The sequence below is a fragment of the Panthera pardus genome, unplaced genomic scaffold, assembly GCF_024362965.1.
Source record: "Panthera pardus isolate Hobbes unplaced genomic scaffold, ASM2436296v1 HiC_scaffold_24, whole genome shotgun sequence".
NCBI lineage: Eukaryota > Metazoa > Chordata > Mammalia > Carnivora > Felidae > Panthera > Panthera pardus.
Genome location: NW_026526810.1, coordinates 61,911,936 through 61,932,116, shown reverse-complemented (window position 1 = coordinate 61,932,116; position 20,181 = coordinate 61,911,936). Strand labels below are relative to the sequence as shown.

Below are 20,181 nucleotides of genomic sequence, written 5' to 3'. Positions count from 1 at the left end.
AAAGTCTTCCTTATAGTAGAATGCCATCCATTTGGCTATTATTATAGAAATAACTTATTTGGGTGAGAATAATAAGTAGATGCTGCCATTATTGGGTGAAAACCCATAAGAAATTTACATAGAATCAGTCTCTTCCTTAAAAAATTTTAATTGCAGAGGGAAAAATAGTACATCTATAGTAGAGAAAACTGGGGTGGGTAGGCAGTGGGGAGCACTTTAACCAAGTAACCAATGTTAACATCACCAGTGATGGGATAAAAGATCACATCCTCCTGATGTGATACACTGAGGACACAATATCCATTTGTGATATTCTTGCCCAAATCAAAAGTAGCAGACAAATTAAAACGAATCTAATATGGAGATACCAGACAACCCCAAATCGATGGAAATGATGATTTTTTTTTTATTAGATTGAATGCACTCATAAATGACCATGTCATGAATGACAATGAAAAGCTGAGGACCATTTCCAGATTAGAAGAGTTTAAAGAGATGAGAACAAAATGCAATGTGTAATATTGAACTGGAAAAGAAATTCTTATAAAGAACATTATTTTGGACAACAGCCAAAATTTGAGTATGCAATGTATTACACAGTTATGTAATTATGTATTACATAAAAATATTGTAGCAATGTTAAATTTCCTGATTTTTCAATATTTGTGTTGTGGTTATATAAGATAATCTTCTTCTTAAGAAATAGCCACTGAAGTATTTATTTATTTGTTTGTTGTTTAACATTTATTTATTTTTGAGAGAGAGAGACAGAGCACGAGCAGGAGAGGGGCAGAGAGAGAGGGAGACAGAATCTAAAGCAGGCTCCAGGCTCTGAGCTGTCAGCACAGAGCCTGATGGAGGGGCTCGAATCCACGAACTGAGATCAGGACCTGAGCTGAAGTTGGACGCTCAACCAACTGAGCCACTCAAGCAGCTACCTGCCCCCCACGCCCCACCCGCCAATGAAGTATTTAGAAGTCAACGGACATGATGTCTGCAACTTCCTCCAAATGGTTGAGGAAAAAATACGTGTGTACACACACACACACACACACACACACACAGCACAAATGTAACAAAGTGTTAACAATTGGGGAATGTGGGTGAAAAATAAGGAGTTTAAGGAGTTTTTTGTACTGTTCTTGCAGTTTTTCTTTAAGTTTAAAATTATTTCGAAAAAAATTTTTGTTTTTCTTTTAAAGTTCCTTCTGGCTCCTTCCCTGATACTTAAAAAAATTTTTCCCTTTCTCCTCCCACTCACAATCTGGATTCCTTATTGGGCAAGAGTGCACATATTCTCAAACTTTCCTGGTGAAATGGTGTGGGGGAGATGGAAATTAGAACCATTTATAATGGAAATGAATGACTGGGGCACCAGCTCTGAGTAGCTGCAGAGGAAATGCTGCTGTTCTGTTCTGCTGCAGGGTCTGCCCTACGTCCCGTGTCCTGGAGGGGAAGGGAAGAATTTTAGTCACAGGAATCTTGTCATCATTATTTCAACTTCGTTTAGTCATTGGAAGCTGAGAGGAAAGGGGGAAATCATAAAGGTAGCAAGAAGGACCTGTATCCACACTGTCTATCAACCCCCCCTGCTTCTTTTTTTTCTTTTCAAGTTTTTATTTAAATTTTAGTTAACATACAGTGCGATATTAGTTTCAGGAGTAGAATTCAGTGATTCATTACTTACATACAACACCCAGTGTTTATCACAAGTGCCCTCCTTGGTACCCATCATCCATCTATCCCATCCGCCACCCACCTCCCTCCATCAGCCCTCAGTTCTCTGTCTTTAAGAGTCTCTAACCTGTCACCAGGGGCAGCTGGGTGGCTCAGTCAGTTGAGCTTTCTACCGCTTCAGATCCTCTGTGCTCCTCTCTCTGCCCCTACCCCACTTATGCTCGTGCTCTCTTTCCCTCTCAAAAATAAACATTTAAAATTTAAAAAAAGATTTGCAACAACGTGGATGGAACTAGAGGGGATAATGCTAAGCAAAATTAGAGAAAGACAAATATCAAACATCATATTTCACTCATATGTGGAATTTAAGACACAAAATAGATGAACATAAGGGAAGGGAAGCAAAAATAATATAAAAATGGAAGGGGGACAAAACATAAGAGACTCTTAAATACAGAGAACAAACTGAGGGTCGCTGGAGGCATTGTGGGTGGGGGGATGGGCTAAATGGGTAAGGGGCATTAAGGAAGACACTTGCTGGGATGAGCACTGGGTGTTATACAATGAATCACTGGAATCTACTCCTGAAATCATTATTGCACTACATGCTAACTTGGATATAAATTAAAAAAAAATTTTTTAATAAAAATAAATAAAATTTAAGAAAAAAAAAAAAAAAGAGTCTCTAGACCCTCCCTTCTTAAAAGACCAGAATGTGCAAATGTGTGTAGGATCTCTCATATAGATGGATCTATCAAGCTAATTTGAGACCATTTTCTTTCTTTTTTTAAAAAACACTTTTCATTTTTATCTATTTATTTTTAGTAATCTCTACACCCAGTGTGGAACTCAGACTCAAGACCCTGAGATCAAGACTTACATGCCCTACCGACTGAGCCAGCCAGGCACGAAGACCATTTTCCTATGTATGTATATTTATTTTTTTAGTAATCTCTACACCCATATGGGCTCGAACTCATGACTCTGAGATCAAGAGTTGCATGCTCTTCCTTTTTTTTTTTCTTAATGTTTATTTATTTGTGTGTGTGTGTGTGTGTGAGAGAGAGAGAGAGAGAGAGAGCACAAAAGGGGGAGGGGAAGAGAGAGGGAGACAGAATCTGAAGCAGGCTCCAGGTTCTGAGCTGTCAGCACAGAGCCTGACTCGTGGCTGGAACTCAGGAACAGTGAGATCATGACCTGAACCAAAGTTGGACACTTAACCAACTGGGCCACCCAGACCCCATGAGTCACATGCTCTTCCGACTGAGCTAGGCAGTTGCCCCACGTTTTCTTATTTAAACACTTTCCATTAGACTAGTGTACGGTTAAATTTCTTTAATATCCAGAGTAATACTAGCACGATACAGAAAAAGCAGCCTAGTCCCCACATCGTTAGTTGTAATTCCAGTATTTACAGTAGACAAGTGGATATTCCCATCCAGAGATTAGGTACAGATTTCACAGTTACAAAGAGGCAAACATCAGCATTGCTGTCAAAGGACATTTCCCTAAAGGAGCACAGCAGAGTGAAAACAGATTCCTCGACAAGCTATCAAATTCACAGTCAAGGAGAAACAAGCCACAATGTTAGCAACATAGCAGCATTCAATAGGTGACGAGTCAAAGCTGTACACAGTTTACCATAGACAGAGCTTGGGAGACTGGGGGCATAAAAAGCCTAAGATCCGAAGTGAGCCCGCACCTCACCAACCCACCCACCCGCCAGGTCCCTGTAGTTTACAATTGGATCTGTTCATTCCAAGGGCCCTACCATAGGCCCTATTCTAAAGAATAGTTTCTCCTAGATTGTTTTGTTTTGTTGTTTTTTGTCTATGTCAAGGGGTGTTGGTAGTCTGTAAAATGGGCTGCCTCCCAAATCCAATGACAAATAAAGGAAAGCATAGCCCTCTCAGTTTCACAAAAGATAAACCCAAAAGGCTAAGTCCTAGGCAATTGTGGCATATGAAAAATGTGCCCCAGTGTTCCTCCCCTCCCCCACCTCTGCATTCTTTTGCTTGAATTAGCTCGTGTCTCTCTCTGCTGTGAACAGTAAATGCCCAGTGTTGGCTCAAAGTGCTCTTGGAGGGACTTGCGATTTTGTCAGGAATGAAAGTCTTAAACTAAAAGAATCTACTGTCTATCTAGAGCTGGTAGAACAGGTTTGCTTATGAAGTCACACCCTGTTAGCATCATGTAGGCCTGGGAGCCTCTCTCCTGGAGAACTGAGCCAATTAATTAATATTCTTTATGAAATTCTTGGCGGGTGTCAACCTGCCCTTCACAAAGTCTCAGCAGCTACATTGCTTCTAAAATGTTTCATCTCAACGTCAAGTCCCCATAAGGGTGGGGGAGAGACCTGGGTGAACCTGTGTGTCCCGCCCTGAAGCCTTCTTGGGATCTGGTTTAACAGACTGATTGCTTCTTCTGTGGTAGGGGGAAGTTCTTTTATACTCAAGTACATATGTAATTCCCAGGACAACTAAAGCAGCTACTTATACATCCCCTTAGCAAATGAGATTGAATCACGACTGGCCTACGTTAAGTGAAGTCTGGAGGTGTTAAAACACAACTGCAGATGTTGTCAACAGGTTAGATAATGGGGTTCTGTCTGACGGGAGAACTTCATCTCTAAAACCCTGTGTTACTACACTGACACTTTATTAATTGTATGCAGTTTTATAGTTTCCATTTCTTGCACATTGGTTAATTCTCAGAATTTTCAAAAAAAATTGTTTATATACACTGTTTATATACATAGAAAAGAAATTCCAATCAAATTTGGTTTTTGATCATTTTGATACTCTAATGTGTTATGTTGATAACTTCTATTTTTATTTATTACTATGATATACATTTTGTTCTTAAAGATGAGGCTTTCATTTAAAACATTTTTTTTAATGTTTTTATTTATTTTTGAGACAGAGACAGAGCATGAGCAGGGGAGGGGCAGAGAGGGAGACACAGAATCCAAAGCAGGCTCCAGGCTCTGAGCTGTCAGGACAGAGCCCGATGTGGGGCTCGAACTCACGGAGTGTGAGATCATGACCTGAAGTCAGACGCTTATCTAACTGAGCCACCCGGGCGCCCCAAGAGGCTTTCATTTTTAATGACTGTCGCCAGCTTCGCTGGACCTTAACTGTACTTTTCTGAGCTTCTCATCTTTGATGGTGAATTTGGAGATGAATGAATAAGTCATTTCTGAGCCATGATTTGAAAGACCTATAAAAATAAAAAAGAAAGAAAAAAAGTATTTCCCCCCCTGCTGTCCTCCAAATAGCACTTCTGGCTGGAGGCTGCACGGTGACCTGCTTGAGCCTGGCTGTGAATTGCCTCTGGATGAGGGAAATTGGGGGCTGGTAAAAGAGTTTTGGAAGAAGCTCAAAAGCATGGAGTGAAACCAAATTTGTTTTCTACAGTTTGCCTCAGGTTTGCCTTGTGAAGAGATTAGAAAGCAAGGCCTCTGAAAACAATTAAAAGAATTGTGATGAAATAGCCCAGAGAAGACCTTTATGCATGAACAGAGCATGAATAAATAGGCCCAAATAGTCACAAAATAGAATATACAATATCTGTTTAGATGAAAGGAAAAAAAAAATCCCATTGGTAGAAACTAAAACAGCTGCAGAGGCTTGATCTTCTTTATTAGTAGAGTAGAGGCCCCTCTATCTGACTGGGTGGGATCAGGTTTCAGTCCAGACCCAGGATTCTTGGGGAAAGGATGGTTCCATGGAGACCAGCAGGGTTTCAGTGGGTACCAGGAATTGGCATCGGTTGTGAAAGCTTCACTCAGATGTAGGGACAGAAGAACGTACCACAGTACAGAACACATAACATCGGCATGATACTGATCAGTTTATAAAGAAATGGAGTCTTAGACGCCAGTTGAATATCACTCTTCTTAACAGGTAACACTGACTTACAGTCTCCCGATTCTCACTGACAGGAGCCAGCCCCACAGACAGACACATATTGCACAAAACCTGAATACAGGTTTCCACAGGGAAGGTTTCCACCCAGTCCCTGCTGCTCTGCAGAGGTTAGGGGACTGAAGTTCCCTAAGTCACTGTTCATTGTGATCCAGTGTTCCTCCCGCTGTGGAGGGACACAAGTCTGTCTCCTCACTTCAACAGCAAACTCCAGTGGCATCAGGAGACCTTGGTCATAGACAAGAATCATTCAATATGGCAGCACTTGTGGCAGCTGTGACTCCTCCCTTTTGGTGACAGATCTGAAGCCTTTACAAAGTCCTCAGGTGCTCAAAATGATATATGTCTTTTTTGAAAACAAATAAGCCAGAATCAGCCCACCCGTCCTCAGAAGAAACTGACCATGGTCACTCTTTTGAGAGGAGTTGTTACTTTTCAGGAGAGCTTGCTGTTCCCCTGCCAGTACGGCTTCTCTTCTACTTTTTTCTTTTTCCATCGGCAGAGAAGCAGCATCTTAAAGGTCTTCCTGAAGGTTCTGTTGCAGAGGGCGTAGCAAATGGGGTTGACAGTGCTGTTGACATAGCACAGCCAGTAGCCCAGGTGCCACAGGGTGACTGGGACACACTTGTCACAGAAGGTGGAAACCAGGACCATGATGTTATAAGGGGTCCAGGTGATGATGAAGGCCAGTAGGATGGCACTCAAGGTCTGGGCTGCTTTCCTCTCCTTGACAAGGACCATTCTCTTTCGTTTGGTCATTTGGTGGCTGAGGTTGGGATCCAGGCCTTTCGCTGAAGGGTCCTTGGACACTGGGAAGGAGCAGGGCATGATTTTCAACTTGTGACAGCCGTTGTTGGTCTCCTGGGTCCCATCAGCTTTTACCACCAATCGGAATTTATAGGCCATACATTTGTGACTCCTGGGTCTATGAGCAGCACCTGGGGACAAGAAGTATTTTTGGGTGTCATAGTCCTTTTTCTCAGTGTGAGCTTTCACAAAAGTTTCCTTGGGCTCTTCAGCACTGAATTCCTCCCTTGGGCTTTCCTTGGCCTGACTCTTGTAGACTACTTGGAAGACAGGGTCACTGGTGGGCTTGTCCTCATCCTCTGAGGAAGGGTAGCTACTACAGGTAGTGAGCTGCTCGACTTTGGCCCACTCGGTGCTTGGGCCGGTGACTTGGGATGGCTTCCCAGTGGTGGAAGTGCTCCTGCGGGAGGATGACCAGGAGGCTTGGTTCCTTTCCCTCTGGGCCAGTGTGGGTCGAGGGCAGCTAAAGCAGGACCTCAGCAGAGCCTTATGAGCTGGCTTTCTTGGCTCAGCTTCAGCCATGGAGTCAGAGCCCTGGAGGTCAGCCAGGTCCTTGGTTCGCTTCTCTGTTTCCCGGTAGATTCGGCAGTAGAGGATCGTCATGACCGAAACAGGGATGTAGAAGGCAGCGATGGCAGTGCCGAAAGTGATGGTGGGCTCAGAGAGGAACTGGATCTGGCACTCATCTGGTGGCACTGTCCGCTCCCCAACCAGGTATTGCCAGCAGAGGATTGCCGGGGCCCAAAGGATGAAGGAGATTAGCCAGGCCAGGCCAATCATGATGCCAGCCCTTTTTGGGGTACGCTTGGCCCGATATGTCAGAGGTCTTGTGATAGAAAAGTAACGGTCAAAACTGATCACCAGAAGGTTCATGACAGAAGCATTGCTGGCCACATAGTCCAGTGCAAGCCAGAGGTCACAAGCCAGACTCCCAAGCACCCAGCGTCCCATGAGGATGTAGGTAGTGTAGAGGTTCATGGAGAAGATCCCAATGATGAGATCTGCGCAGGCTAAGCTGAGCAGGTAATAGTTGTTCACTGTCTTCAGTTGACTATTGACTTTGAAGGAGATCATGACTAAGACGTTGCCCACAATGGTGATCAGGCTTACCATAGCAGTCACAGCTGCGATGGTGATGACTTCCCACAACCCATGGCGTTCCAAAGGCTGGTGATTTACTGGGGTGTCATCGACAATGGTTGTATTGTGGTGAGATTCTCCTTCCATCCTGGTGCAAGAATTTACATTAGGATTAAGTCTTGGGTTCTAGACCGTCTCTTTTCTATCTCACCTCTTCTTGGCCAGCATCTGGAAGAGAGGGAAGTATATTAGCTCCGTTCACCAGCACAGATTTTTCTCCCCACCCATTGTTTATCATTTGAAATGGAATATTAAATGTTGTCACACACATATCCAGAGCAAGATGCTGAAATCCCTGAAGTTTTTATAACATTTTTGTAACCACATCATCCCTTTGCTTGTTACAAGTACCAGTGCCTGAGAGCTTTTTTGGTGCTTGAGGCTGTTGCCCTCTTGTGGTTGCAATAGGCAATTTAAAGAAGAGGGCTGGGAAGACAAGGGGGAAGGGAAAGGAAATTGGGTAATTTGGGAACAATAAAGAGAAGAAAGCAGGTGATGTGAAGTTACTTTATATTGCAACAGCTTCGAGGCCAGAAACTCGTTTTCAGGTTCCCAGTGGTAAGTACCTATTCTGTCATGCGCTGGGGAAAGAGACAGGTATTATCTACTCTATAGTCTGATTACTAAACATTATTGAGTTTAATTACAAATTCAATTATTAAACATTATTGAGGTACTGCTGTGAGCCGAGACTGTATTATGACACTCCTCCCTGACTTAATGTACAAACTCTCCTTGCATGCACCTGGTTTTCATCTAGAGGGTTTGAAATTGGACCCACCTGCTGATGTTGACCCCCCCACCCCCCATCTATTCTTGAGCTATTTGTGATGTAATAGAAATGGTTTAACTTATCTTATTTTCTGATTACAAAGTAATATTTTCTTGTAAAATTTCAAGCAATGTCAAAATGTATAGCTTGGAAACAAGCTTCCTCTGACTCCATCTTGCAAAGGTAACCAATGCTTTCTCCTTTGCACATATTAACGAACAGTTAAATACAATTATTTTTGAGTGGGTGACTTTTTAAAAAGTTTATTTATTTATTTTTGGGAGAGAGAGAAAGAGAGTGCATGAGCGTGGGGGAGGGGCAGAGAGAGAGAGAGCAAGAAAGAAAGAAAATCTCAAGCAGGCTCCGTGCCGTCAGCACAGAGCCCAGCTCGGGGCTCCATCTCACAAACCAAGAGATCATGACCTGAGGTGAAATCAAAAGTTGGAGGATTAACCAACCGGGCCCCTAAATGGGTGACTTCTTAATGTTTACACTCTGAATTTTGTTTTTTACCTAACAATTCATCATGGACATTTTTTTTTTTAAGATTTATTGTTTTTTAAGTAATCTCTCCACCTGAAATGGGGCTTGAACTCACGACCCCAAGATCAAGAGTTGCATGCATGTCCCTCTGACCAAGCTAGCCAGGTACCCAAATGGAGATCTCTTGTATCAGTATGTCTATTGGATCAAAGCTCTTTTTTCATTTTAATGACTGCACATTATCCCACTTAATGGATGTAATATAATTTAATCAACACTCACTGACAAATTCCAACTTTTAAAAGTAAAAGGAAAATTTTCTTTTCCAGATTGAACATCTATGTACATGATAAAAATCTTCAATGGGTATAAAAATGTAAATGGTAAAAGATAGGTCTTCTTCCCATCTCTGACCTCCAAGCTTCTAATCCTCCTTTTGTGGAGATAACTACTGTTACCAAGATTTCTTATCATTCCTTCCAGAGATATAATATGTGCAATATATATTTGATGATATAGGAAAAATACCATTAATTTTTTTTATTAAGTAATCTCTACTCCCAGTGTGGGGCTCAATAAGAGAGCCTCTGAGATCAAGACCCTGAGATCAAGAGTCGCATGATCCACCAACTGAGCCAGCCAGGTGCCCCTGAAAAATACTATTTTAATTGCAAAATTCCAGGCAGCGTGATATGATGAAGGGAGAATCTTCTTGATGACCCCTTCAAAGCATGCCATGTGGGCAATCACTGCTCTGCCTACTGACCAGTCCTGACACTTCTATTTTTATAAAGATGACAAATTTGTGAACCGTTCTGGATTTTCTTGGCTTTGTTTTATATTTTCAACTGCATGTTTGGATGTTTTTCTAATGCCTCAAATTCCATATGGAATTGAATTGATGACATTGTCTTGTGCCATAAACTAGATTCTTCTGACTTTTTGATCTTGTACCCTTTTCCTTCACATTCGAACGGATGCAGTACAATTTACCCATGAAATATCCCTCATATGGGTCCCTTTACGTTCCTGCTTCTATCACCCAGGCTTAGCCTTGTGTTACCTTCTACTGATAACCCCTTGCTGTTATTCATATTCCAAAGAGGGCAAAGCATGTCAGATGCCAGGTCACTAGACCGACTCCCTAACACCTGAAAGGCACAACCTGAAAGTTGCTCTACACTGTACAATTCTCTGAGCAAATTCCATCCCAGGCTGTCTCTAGTTGGCAGATCTAAGTCTTACAGTGCAAGAAAGGACCCACAGAAATTCCTTCTGGTCTCCTTCATTCTATCTTTTTTCCTTCCCCCAATAAATATGCATTGAATGTCTTTTCTGTGACAGACTCCAATGGTGGGAGTACCGTGGAACAAGACACTGGTGGGGCTGTAGATAAAGAAGCAGGTAATAAATGTAAGGGGGCGGCACTGCATGCCACAGGGTACATGGAAGGACATGCAACCCAATCCCGTGAGGGTGGGGGAAACACTTCTTGAGGAAAAGATGTCTAAGCTGAGACTTGAAGCATGAATGGGCTTTGGCTAGGCAAGGGGGATATGTAGGGGTGGGCAGGGGAAAGAGTGTTTCAGTCTCGGAGGGGACAAGCTTATTTGTAGTAAGCCCAGAGGCAAAAGGAGATTCCAAGCTCAGTATCACTGGTCGTCAGGGAAATGCAAATCAAAACTACAATGAGATACCATCTCATGCCTGTCAGCATGGCTAAAAACAACACACACACAAAAACAGATGTTGGCAAGGATGTGGAGAAAGGGGAACCCTCTTGCACTGCTGGTGGCAATGCAAACTGGTACAGCCATTCTGGAAAACAGTATGGAGGTTCCTCAAAAAGTTAAAATAGAATTGGGATGCCCGAGTGGCTCAGTCAGTTGAACCTCAGACTCCTGATTTCAGCTCAGCTCATGATCTCACGATTCATGGATTTGAGCCCTGTGTCGGGCTCTGGTTCTCTGTCCCCCACGTATGCTAGCTCTCTCTGTCTCTCTCTCTCAAAATAAATAAATAAACTTAAAAAAAAAGTTTAAAAATAGAACTATCCTATGATCCAGCAATTGCACTAGTAGGTATTTACCCAAAGATGCAAAAATTCTGATGCACCCCGATGTTTATAGAAGCATTACCAACAATAGCCAAATTATGGAAGGAGCCCAAATGTACATTGGCTGATGAATGGATAAAGAAGAGGTGGTGTGTGTATATACATATATATATATGTAAATGTACACATACACACACACACACACACACACACACACACACACACACAATGGAATATTACTCAGCCATAAAAAAGAATGAAATCTTGCCATTTCCAATGACATTGTTGGAGCTAGAGTGCATTATGCTAATAAGTCAGAGAAAGACAAATACCATATGATTTCACTCATATGGGGAATTTAAAAAACAAGACAAATGAACAAAGGGAAGAAAAGAGAGAGGCAAACTAAGAAACAGACTCTTAACTATAGAGAACTGATGGTTAATGGAGCTGAGCAGGGGAATGGGTTAAATAGGTGATGGGGATTGAGGAGTGCACTTGTCATGAGCACCGGCTGTTGAATGGAAGTGTTTAATCGCTATATTGTACACCGGAAATTAACATTACACTGTATGTTAACTAACTGGAATTTAAGTAAAAACTTAAAAAGACAGGAGGCATCAAGCTGGAGGAAGCCAGAGACATGAGAAGTGAGACTAGAGAGGTTGAGGGGGTGGGGTAGGAGGGACAGGAGTGGACTTCAGATCAAAGAAGTCCACCTTCTGGGAGAGCTGTGTCAGCTATTTCTATTTCCAGACTCCCCATCTGCTCTGAAAGTAGTCCCAACATCCAGGGTGTTGAGGGAGATAGTCTGGAGAGAAGTAATAAAATGAACTGACTGATGATTTTTTTTCTAGTCAAGTCTTCAAAATAGAAATAAATGGTGTTTTGGAAGGATTTAATTTTTCCACCTAATTTTATTGGAAGGTAGTGAGAAATTTATGAAGAGTTCTGGGAATTTGGGAGTGCATGTTCTCCTGTGAACGCATGTGTATAACTAGGGGCTCATGCTCTCCCATGTGTTTCCTCATTTGTAAAAATAAGGAAGTTTGACTAATGGGATGCAAGATACATTTTCATGATTTTGTATATTATACAGTGTGATGGTTAATTTTATGTGCCATCTTGGCTGTGCTACAGTTCCCAGTTGTTTGGTCAAACACCTGAGACTAGCTGTTGCTGTGAAGGTATTTTTTAGATGTGACTAACATTTAAGTCAGTAGACTTTGAGTAAAGCAGATTATCCTCCATAATGTGGGTGGGGCTCATCTAATCAGCTAATGGCCGAGTTCCTTCTGTCTCCAGATTACCTTTGGATACAAGACTACAACACTGACTCCTGCTGGAATTTCTAGTCTTTTAACCTGCACTGCACATTTTAGACTTGCTAAACCCCACAATCCTTAAAAATTAAAAAAAGTCTCTCCCTGTCTCTCTCTCTCATAAAAGAAATAAACACTTTGATAAATGGGGTAAAGATCATTTATAGTGGCAACGTGGTCTCTTAATCATACAACTGAATCTGGCAGTGGGCAGTGTCAGGTTCAAAACCTACCTCCAGGGGTGCCTGACTGGCTCCGTTGGGAGAACATGCAACTCTTAATCTTGGAGTTGTGAGTTTGAACCCCATGTTGGGTGTAGAGATTACTTAAAAAATAAAATCTTTAAAACAAAAAAACCCCTAGTTCCACTATTTACTGTATGGCTTTGGACATGTTACTTAACCTCTTTAGGTCTCATATTTTTAAACTTAGAAGTGGGGATACTAAGAGTCCTTATTACCTCATTGGGTTGTTTAAGGATTAAACGAGATAATCCTCAATAAGTGTTTCACATAGAGCCTGACACAGGGGAATGTTCATTACAAAGTAGCCATCCCGCAGAAGGACATCAAAATGACTTTTCCTTTTGTGGGAGAGGGTCTGAGGCATGGTCTACTAAGGGACAAAGTGGTATAAAATGACAAGACAATACTCTCACAACCTTGAAGTGGCTGTTTTAGATGCTTCATGGTGCTAATGATACTTTCCCCTTTAGTTTTGGTAGTTGTGCTCCACCTTTAGGGACAGAACGAATTGTTCCCATCCACTAAAGCAGAATAACCTTGAAGAGAGCCAAGTTAACAGTCTTCTTCAAAGTCTGCTCATTAGATACTTGATTTAAAAAAATATATGATTGCATAGTCAAAGAAGCTGAGAAAATACACTATAGTATATAAATCTCACAGAGATTCAGAAGACACATGAGCCCAGAGAAGGCTGGGAGGTCCTGAAGTCAAGGACAGTATTGAATTTGATTTAACACAGAGGTGGCTTCGAGTGTAAGATTTTTTCAGAGGAACAACTGTTAGCATCCTGTGGCATCCATGGAGCACAGCTGGGAGATGCATGTTAGTGGGAAACAGGCTGAACCAAGAGTATGGAGATCTGAGTTCACATTTCAGCTAAAATCTTGTGATTTGACACAAATCTCTGGGCCTCAGTTTCCCTACATATAAAATTAAGAGATTGGAATGAATGATTTGCCGTCTAAAATGCTTTCAAGCTCTCCCTATAGACTCGCTGTGGGAAATACTGGACAGTATAGGAATTTTAGACCTCCGCTTCCCTCTACTGTCAGCCAGAGAAACAGCAGTCAGCCGCCGTCTGGAAGTTAGTGCAGTGTAAGCAGCTCTCAGCGAATTTGGAGTCCTCAGGCTTCTCATCTGTTAAGCTAGGGTAACAGTATCTGTTCTCTCTTATCTTACAGATATGTTTTGAGGACTCCCAAATGAGGTAATGTAGGGAAACCACCACGTCCTATTCTGATGTCGGTTTGGGGTTGTAATTATTATAAAATGAAGGGTTAGTCTAGGTAAGTGGATCTCATCCACCGGCAGCTCATTAGAACCACCTGGGAGCTTTTGGAAACTACTAATGTCTAGACCCCACCCCAGCCCCGTTAACAGGTGTCTATGTGGGAGAGACTTGGACATGATGTCGTTTTGAAATTCCTGAGGTGATTCTCCCCTGAAGCCGGGGTGGAACACTAGTGGCCTCTCTAGATCCTTGCTACTCAAGGTGCAGTCGATTGATGGCCAGGCACCACCCTGGAGCACGCTGGAAATGAAAAAGTCCCCAGGACTAGAATCAGTGCTTCTCAAAATGTAACATGCTTGTGCATTACCTGGAGGATCTAGTTAATCTGCAGAAGAGCAAAGTTTAAAATCCTACATTTCATCATCCCCATATCAACAGCTCCTGAGCATTCTGTCTATGCTGCTGACCCATGAGATGTACTTTATTTATTTATTATTATTATTATTTTTAATGTTCATTTATTTTTGAGAGAGCAAGAGAGAGACAGAGCATGAGCAGGGAAAGGGCAGAGAGAGAGGGGAGACACAGAATCCGTAGCAGGCTCCCGGCTCCGAGCCGTCAGCACAGAGCCTGATGCCGGGCTCGAACTCATGAACTGCAAGATCATGACCTGAGCCGAAGTCAGAGGCTTAACTGACTGAAGTCAGAGGCGTTCCTGAACTGTACTATGAATAGCCAGACAGAGGATAATTGCTGATCTTCCTAGAAAAGGGCAACCATAGCTTTATACAGGTGCTATTAAAATTGGAATTTTCCAACTGAAATGTGCAATAACATTTGGATCCCCCTCTGCCTTCCAAGGACATTTGAGTTATTTTTATTTCTCCTGTTTGAAATTAATACATACTTCCTTACCAGGTTTGCTTCTCTCTGTTCTTTCCATTCCCCCCCCCCCCACCCCCACCCCTGCCTCATGTTTGAAAGGGTGATCTTTCCTGATTCCTAAGCTGGTGGGAATGGACAGATCTTGTCACAGTCAAAGGCATATAAGGTAGGGACATGAGGTAGGTTCCATGACTTGAAGGATTGATTTTTTTGTGTGGGTGATAGTTGAGTGTGAAAACTGAGTTTCAAGCGTAACAGTCTTCCAAAATAAACATTTGAACCTTTAAAAGGTTTTTGAGTAAAAGATTATGTTTATGGAGGAGTAATTCTTGTTTTGGGGGGTTGTGGTGGTTACTGGGGGAGGGGGTGAGAATTCTTCTGAGCTCTTTTTTGGTTACTCAAATTTTAAAAGTTCCCATTTTCCACAACTTTATGGAGAGTATGTTTATTTCTAGGGTGCTAGCATAGGCAGAGAGCAGTCACCCCTGGTTTATTTTCCACCCCCAAATAGAAGACAAACCCAGAACAATGAAAGTCTCCTTGTTCCCAACTTTGGCACATTGCTTCTTGCTTCTTTGCTATCAGTAAGTTACAAAGGAAGGAAACCAACATAAACACCAAAAGAGGTAACACAATGTGTCAAATTAATTCTTTTCCTTGCTGGTGGCCTTGATGACTTCTGAGGTTTTGCATGAGATATGCTTAGACCTTGCTTTTCTGAAATACGTTTTCTCTGAGAAGCTTTATGTCTGAACTATGCTTTACTGTTTCTATAGCAACTGCAGTGGAAAATGTCAATAGCATCTACAATCTAGTGATATCAGGACATCATCACAACCAGCTCAGGTTGTTATGCAGAGTATTCATGAGCTGATCTTCTCCCAACCCCTTCCTTTTCAAGGATAAATCGAGAGAAAGTAAGCTTAAATACAGATGACAACATTGGGTTAGATGTCAGGAAGAACTTCCAGTGATGGAATGTAGGAGTAAAAGAGGTTCTGAACTTACCTTTTTTGTTTGTATTTTAAAGTAGGTGTATCTAACCTCTTTCAATTAATAGAATGCTGTCCAAAGATTTCTGGTGATTAAGAAATGACTTCTTAATGTTGTTGAAGCAATATCTGGGCCTGAATTTTAATGCAATGCATACTCTTTTAAAATTTCTTTTCTTAGGGTGCCTCGGTGAGTCAGTTGGTTAAGTGTCTGTCTCTTGATTTTGGCTCAGGTCATGGTACCACAGTTCATGAGGTCGGGCTCTGAGCTGACAGTGCAGAGCTTGCCTGGGATTCTCTCTCTCTTTTTCTCTCTGCCCCTCCCCTGATCTTTCTCTCTCAAAATAAACACACTTAAAAAATTTTTTTTTTTCAGTTTACTTATTTTGAGAGAGAGAGAGAGAAAATGAATAGGGGAGGAGCAGAAGGAGAGGGAGAGAAAATGAGCAGGGGCGGGGGAGAGAGAGAGAGAGAGAATGCCTAGTAGCCTCTGCCCTCTGTGCTAAGTCCCATGCGGGGCTCTATCTCATGAACTGTAGATCCTGACCTCAGCTGAAGTTGGATTCTTAACCAACTGAGCCACCTAGGCGCTCTGTAAATAAATAAACATTTTTTAAATATGAAAAAAATAATATTTAAGAATATTTTTGAGAGAGAGAGTGCGAGAGAGCATGTGTGTATACAGTGGGGGGGGGGGGGGGGAGGGGGGTGGGAGAGAGAGGGAAAGAATCCCAAGCAGGTTCCGTGATGTCTGCACAGAGCCTGATGCTGGGCTCGATCCCACGATCCATGAGATCATGACCTGAGCTGAAATCAGAAGTCGGATCCTCAACAGACTGAGCTACCCAGGTGCCCTATGTATTTATTATTTTTACTTGAAGTATAGGTGACATACAATATTATATTAATTTCAGGTATACAACATAGTGATCTGAAAGTTCTATATTTTCTGAAATGCTCACCATGATGAGCATAGTTACCATCTGTCACCATACAGAGTTATTACAATATTATTAATAACACAGTAAGTTCTAATTTTTTATTTTTATTTTTTGTTTTTAAGTTTTACTTATTATTTTAGTAATCTCTATACCTAATGTAGGGCTTGAACTCATGACCCTGAGATCAAGAGTCAGATGCTCTTCCGACTTAGTTAGCCAGGCGCCTTTCCCCCACCCCCATAATAAGTTTTTAAAAACATATTCTGTGTTCACCACTGTGCTAGATTCCAGGGGGGCATATAAAAGAGATATACAGTAGTCCTTGCAGTAAAGGAGTTAGACATCTATAGTTCTAAGAAAAAGAGGATAGAAGAGTGAAGTCGTGCCTTTATACCACGACAACGTGACAGAAGTCTTAGGAGCACATCAAATGACTGTGTTTTCAGAGTAAGACAGGAAGACGGGTGGGACTGCTTTACAAGACAGCATCAGCTGGAGCCATTCGGTGCGTGCCTGTGCCCCACCACGCCTTGGGGTTGCCTCTGCGGGTCGGAGCTCCTCCTGCTGAGACCAGCCTTGTCTTGTTGTTATCCCAGTGTGCTGGATAATATCATTTCCTGTGTGTGCCATGACATGAAACGGGCTGGGAGGTGCTGCCCAGACGGGTTTATGTGAGAATCTGGAAGTCCGGGAGCTCCGGACGGTATTGTCCAAGTCTTCCCCCTGACAGACTTAAAGGCATGACGAATGTATTTATTTTTGCGTTCTGAGGGTAGTGTGTTGTTCCGGAAGCGGCAGCAAGACAGTCCGTGGAGGAGGGAGTTATGAACTGTATCAGATGAGGTGCATGGAACAAGAGCCTAGGACCGGGGCCTGACGATCGGACTTACTTACATGGGGATCCGGGACAACCCTGGGAGGTCATTTGGTGAGATGGTGATGGTGAAGGCCTCGTGGAGCGGATTAGTGAACGGAGGACGCTGGAGACAGTGCTGCAGAGGACTCTTCTGAGGAGCTTTGCTATAGAAATCCATTATGAAAATGGAATAGGATATGGGGCCAAGAGTTTTCTTGTTTTTGTTTTGTTTTAGAGAGGCAGAGGGATAGCATATTTGCACGCTAATGTGCATGATCCACTGGAAGGTAAAAACTGCCGAGCAGGACAGAGTGGGGGCAGTTGCTGGAGAGATGTCCTCGAGGAGGTGAGCAGGGATTGGACTTAGTGCAGTAATAGAGGCCCCGGGCTTCACACGGGAGCAGAGACCCCTTTGTAGTAACCTGGAGAGGACACGGCAGGGCAGACGGGCACTGATGTAGGTAGTCTGTGAGTAATGGCAGTGGAAATTCTTTCCTGATTGCTTTCATTTCTCTGTGAAGTAGAAAGCAAGGTCAGCAGCTGAGAGTGGGGATGAAGGGAGAGAGAGGGAGGGAGCAAGTCGTGAATCCTGTATGTTGGGAGTTTGCCCCATTCATTTTCGCTTGTTCTGCGACTAGCTTTAGAGGCCTGGGCACTGTTGTGACCTTACAGGCAGTTCACTTGCTCTTATCTTTTTACCAGGTTCCAGACTGAGGATTCTGGGCTGAAAGGAGAGTTCCTGGCCAGATTCCTCCCCCTGCAGTCCTGGAGCACTTTCCATAGTGGCTGTGGCTGTTCAAAAACATCTACTAGATACAGAGACCGCTTTTGGAGAGACCTTATCAATGTTCTCCAGTTTATATTGTTTATATACTAAGCATCAGAAATCAACAAAACTAGAAAATCTGCCTATGAAGAGAAGAATCAGGAAGATGCATATCCCTTGAACATTTATTTGCAAAGGGACAGTGTTTTTTAATTTTTTATTATTGTTATTTAATGTTTTTATTTATTTTTGACAGAGAGAGAGACAGAGCATGAGCGAGGGAGGGGCAGAAAGAGAGGGAGACACAGAATCTGAAGCAGGCTCCAGGTCTGAGCTGTCAGCACAGAGCCCGACACGGGGCTCAAACTCACAGACCTCGAGATCATGACCTGAGTCGAAGTCACTCAACTGACTGAGCCACCCAGGCGCCCCTTTAATTTATTATTAAAAAAGAGTTTTAAGTCCTATCATAACATCCACTTTTATCAAACAGTGAGAATGTATAAGCTCGGGCTAGGAATTAGGTTTCTGGGTGATATTTGAAGGCTGAAATACTACCTTGATTCAGTGGTTCTCAAATTTGACCATGCATCTGAACCCCTGATGGGGATGGTTGTTAAACCACTGATTGCTGGGCCTCATCTCCAGTTTCTGATTCTGGGGTTAGGCCTGCAGATTTGCATGTCTAACAAGTTCCCAGGTAATGCTATGCTGCTGGTCCACATTTTGAAAACTATTGCCTTAAGCAATTAACTGCCTTTTTTTTTTTTTTTTTGTAATAAATCAAGTCATGTATATTAAAAAATATGCAAATAGTGCAGTTTATTTTCTTAAAGAGCCACCTATGTAATTCAGCATTTTCTTTTTGATATCTCATGAATGCTACCTAAGGGAAAACTGAATTTTTTATTCATGCAACGGCATACATTTAAAATCAGGAGTATCAAGTGAAAGCAATAGCAGGAAAAACCTTCCTTCCTTTTGTTATTTATAAAATCAAAAGGTCTCTGGGTTCTTGCAATGCAAGAAATTTTTTTTTTTTTTATCCTTGATGATCTCTTTACCACGTGGATCAGAATCAAATGAGGACAGCATACTCAACATCTTAGAAGAACTTCAGCTAGAGGTGTCCTTCCAGTTAGGAGGGGTTAGCAGGGAGATCTCAGAATTCTCCACATCTAGGGGCGCCCGGGTGGCTCAGTTGGTGAAGCATATGACTCTTGGTTTCCGCTCAGGTCACGATCTTCATTTGGTTCCTGAGTTCCAGCCCAGCGTCGGGGGCTCTGCGCTGATAGTGTCGTGGAGCATTCTTGGGATTTCTCTCTCCCTCCCTCTTGACCTTCCCCGCCTTTCTCTCTGTCTCCCAAAAAGATAAATAAACATTAAAATACAAGAATTCTCCATATCTAAATACTCCTGGCTAAATTAAAAAAAAAAAAAAAAAAAAAAACAACTCAAAAGGACAGAAGGGGAAGGGGAGTAATATAGGCTCTGGACCTCTGGTGGCATCCGCAGCATAGACTTAAGAACACAGATTCTGCAACCAGACTGAATGGGTATAAATCCCAGTTCTGTCATGTATAAGTTTGAGCAAATTATTTACAAAACTTTGCCAATTTCTGTGGTGTGCTTGAAACTGTGACCCATTTCAAGCTACCAACTTTGTCACTGAATGTAAAATTAGGATGAGATAATGTACCAAAACATTGTAATTCTTGGCTACACAGAAGATGGGGGTCCAGGCTGACCAATGTAGTCTTAGAACAAGCCTTTCTTATCTGTTTGTATCTTCTGTTAGCTCCTCTTTGGTGCACAGGGAAAAGGATACATTTGTTGTTACTATTCTCATCTTCCTGTTTAGTGTTCAGAGGTGGGACTATTGAATTTGAGAGTTTAGCATGGGGATGAATAACTTAATCCTGGGTGCTGACAGTCCTAATTTCACAAATAGAGACATGGAAAAAAATGGGGAAAATAGGGTCTGGGGGAATAAAAAAAAGGGGGAAAGGCTGGAGATCAGTGGACAAGGAAAAGAAAAAGTTGATGTACTGTGTAAGACATAACAGTGTCCACTAACAAAAA

The 20,181-nt window shown here is 42.3% G+C and overlaps 2 protein-coding genes across 2 annotated transcripts in view; one reads left to right on the top strand and one right to left on the bottom strand.

Moving 5' to 3' along the window:
- Positions 1–4,603: 4,603 nt before the first annotated feature.
- Positions 4,604–20,181, bottom strand: part of CHRM5 (cholinergic receptor muscarinic 5) — a 96,453-nt gene continuing 80,875 nt past the window's right edge. The window contains exon 2 of the mRNA XM_019435298.2: positions 4,604–7,718. Within this exon, the coding sequence (XP_019290843.2) occupies positions 6,039–7,637 (1,599 nt within the window). The 5' untranslated portion in view covers positions 7,638–7,718 and the 3' untranslated portion in view covers positions 4,604–6,038. The remainder of the gene's footprint in view (positions 7,719–20,181) is intronic.
- AVEN (apoptosis and caspase activation inhibitor) overlaps positions 17,600–20,181 on the top strand; it is a 199,278-nt gene continuing 196,696 nt past the window's right edge. The window contains exon 1 of the mRNA XM_053888723.1: positions 17,600–17,679. Coding sequence (XP_053744698.1) covers positions 17,600–17,679 — 80 coding nt within the window. The remainder of the gene's footprint in view (positions 17,680–20,181) is intronic.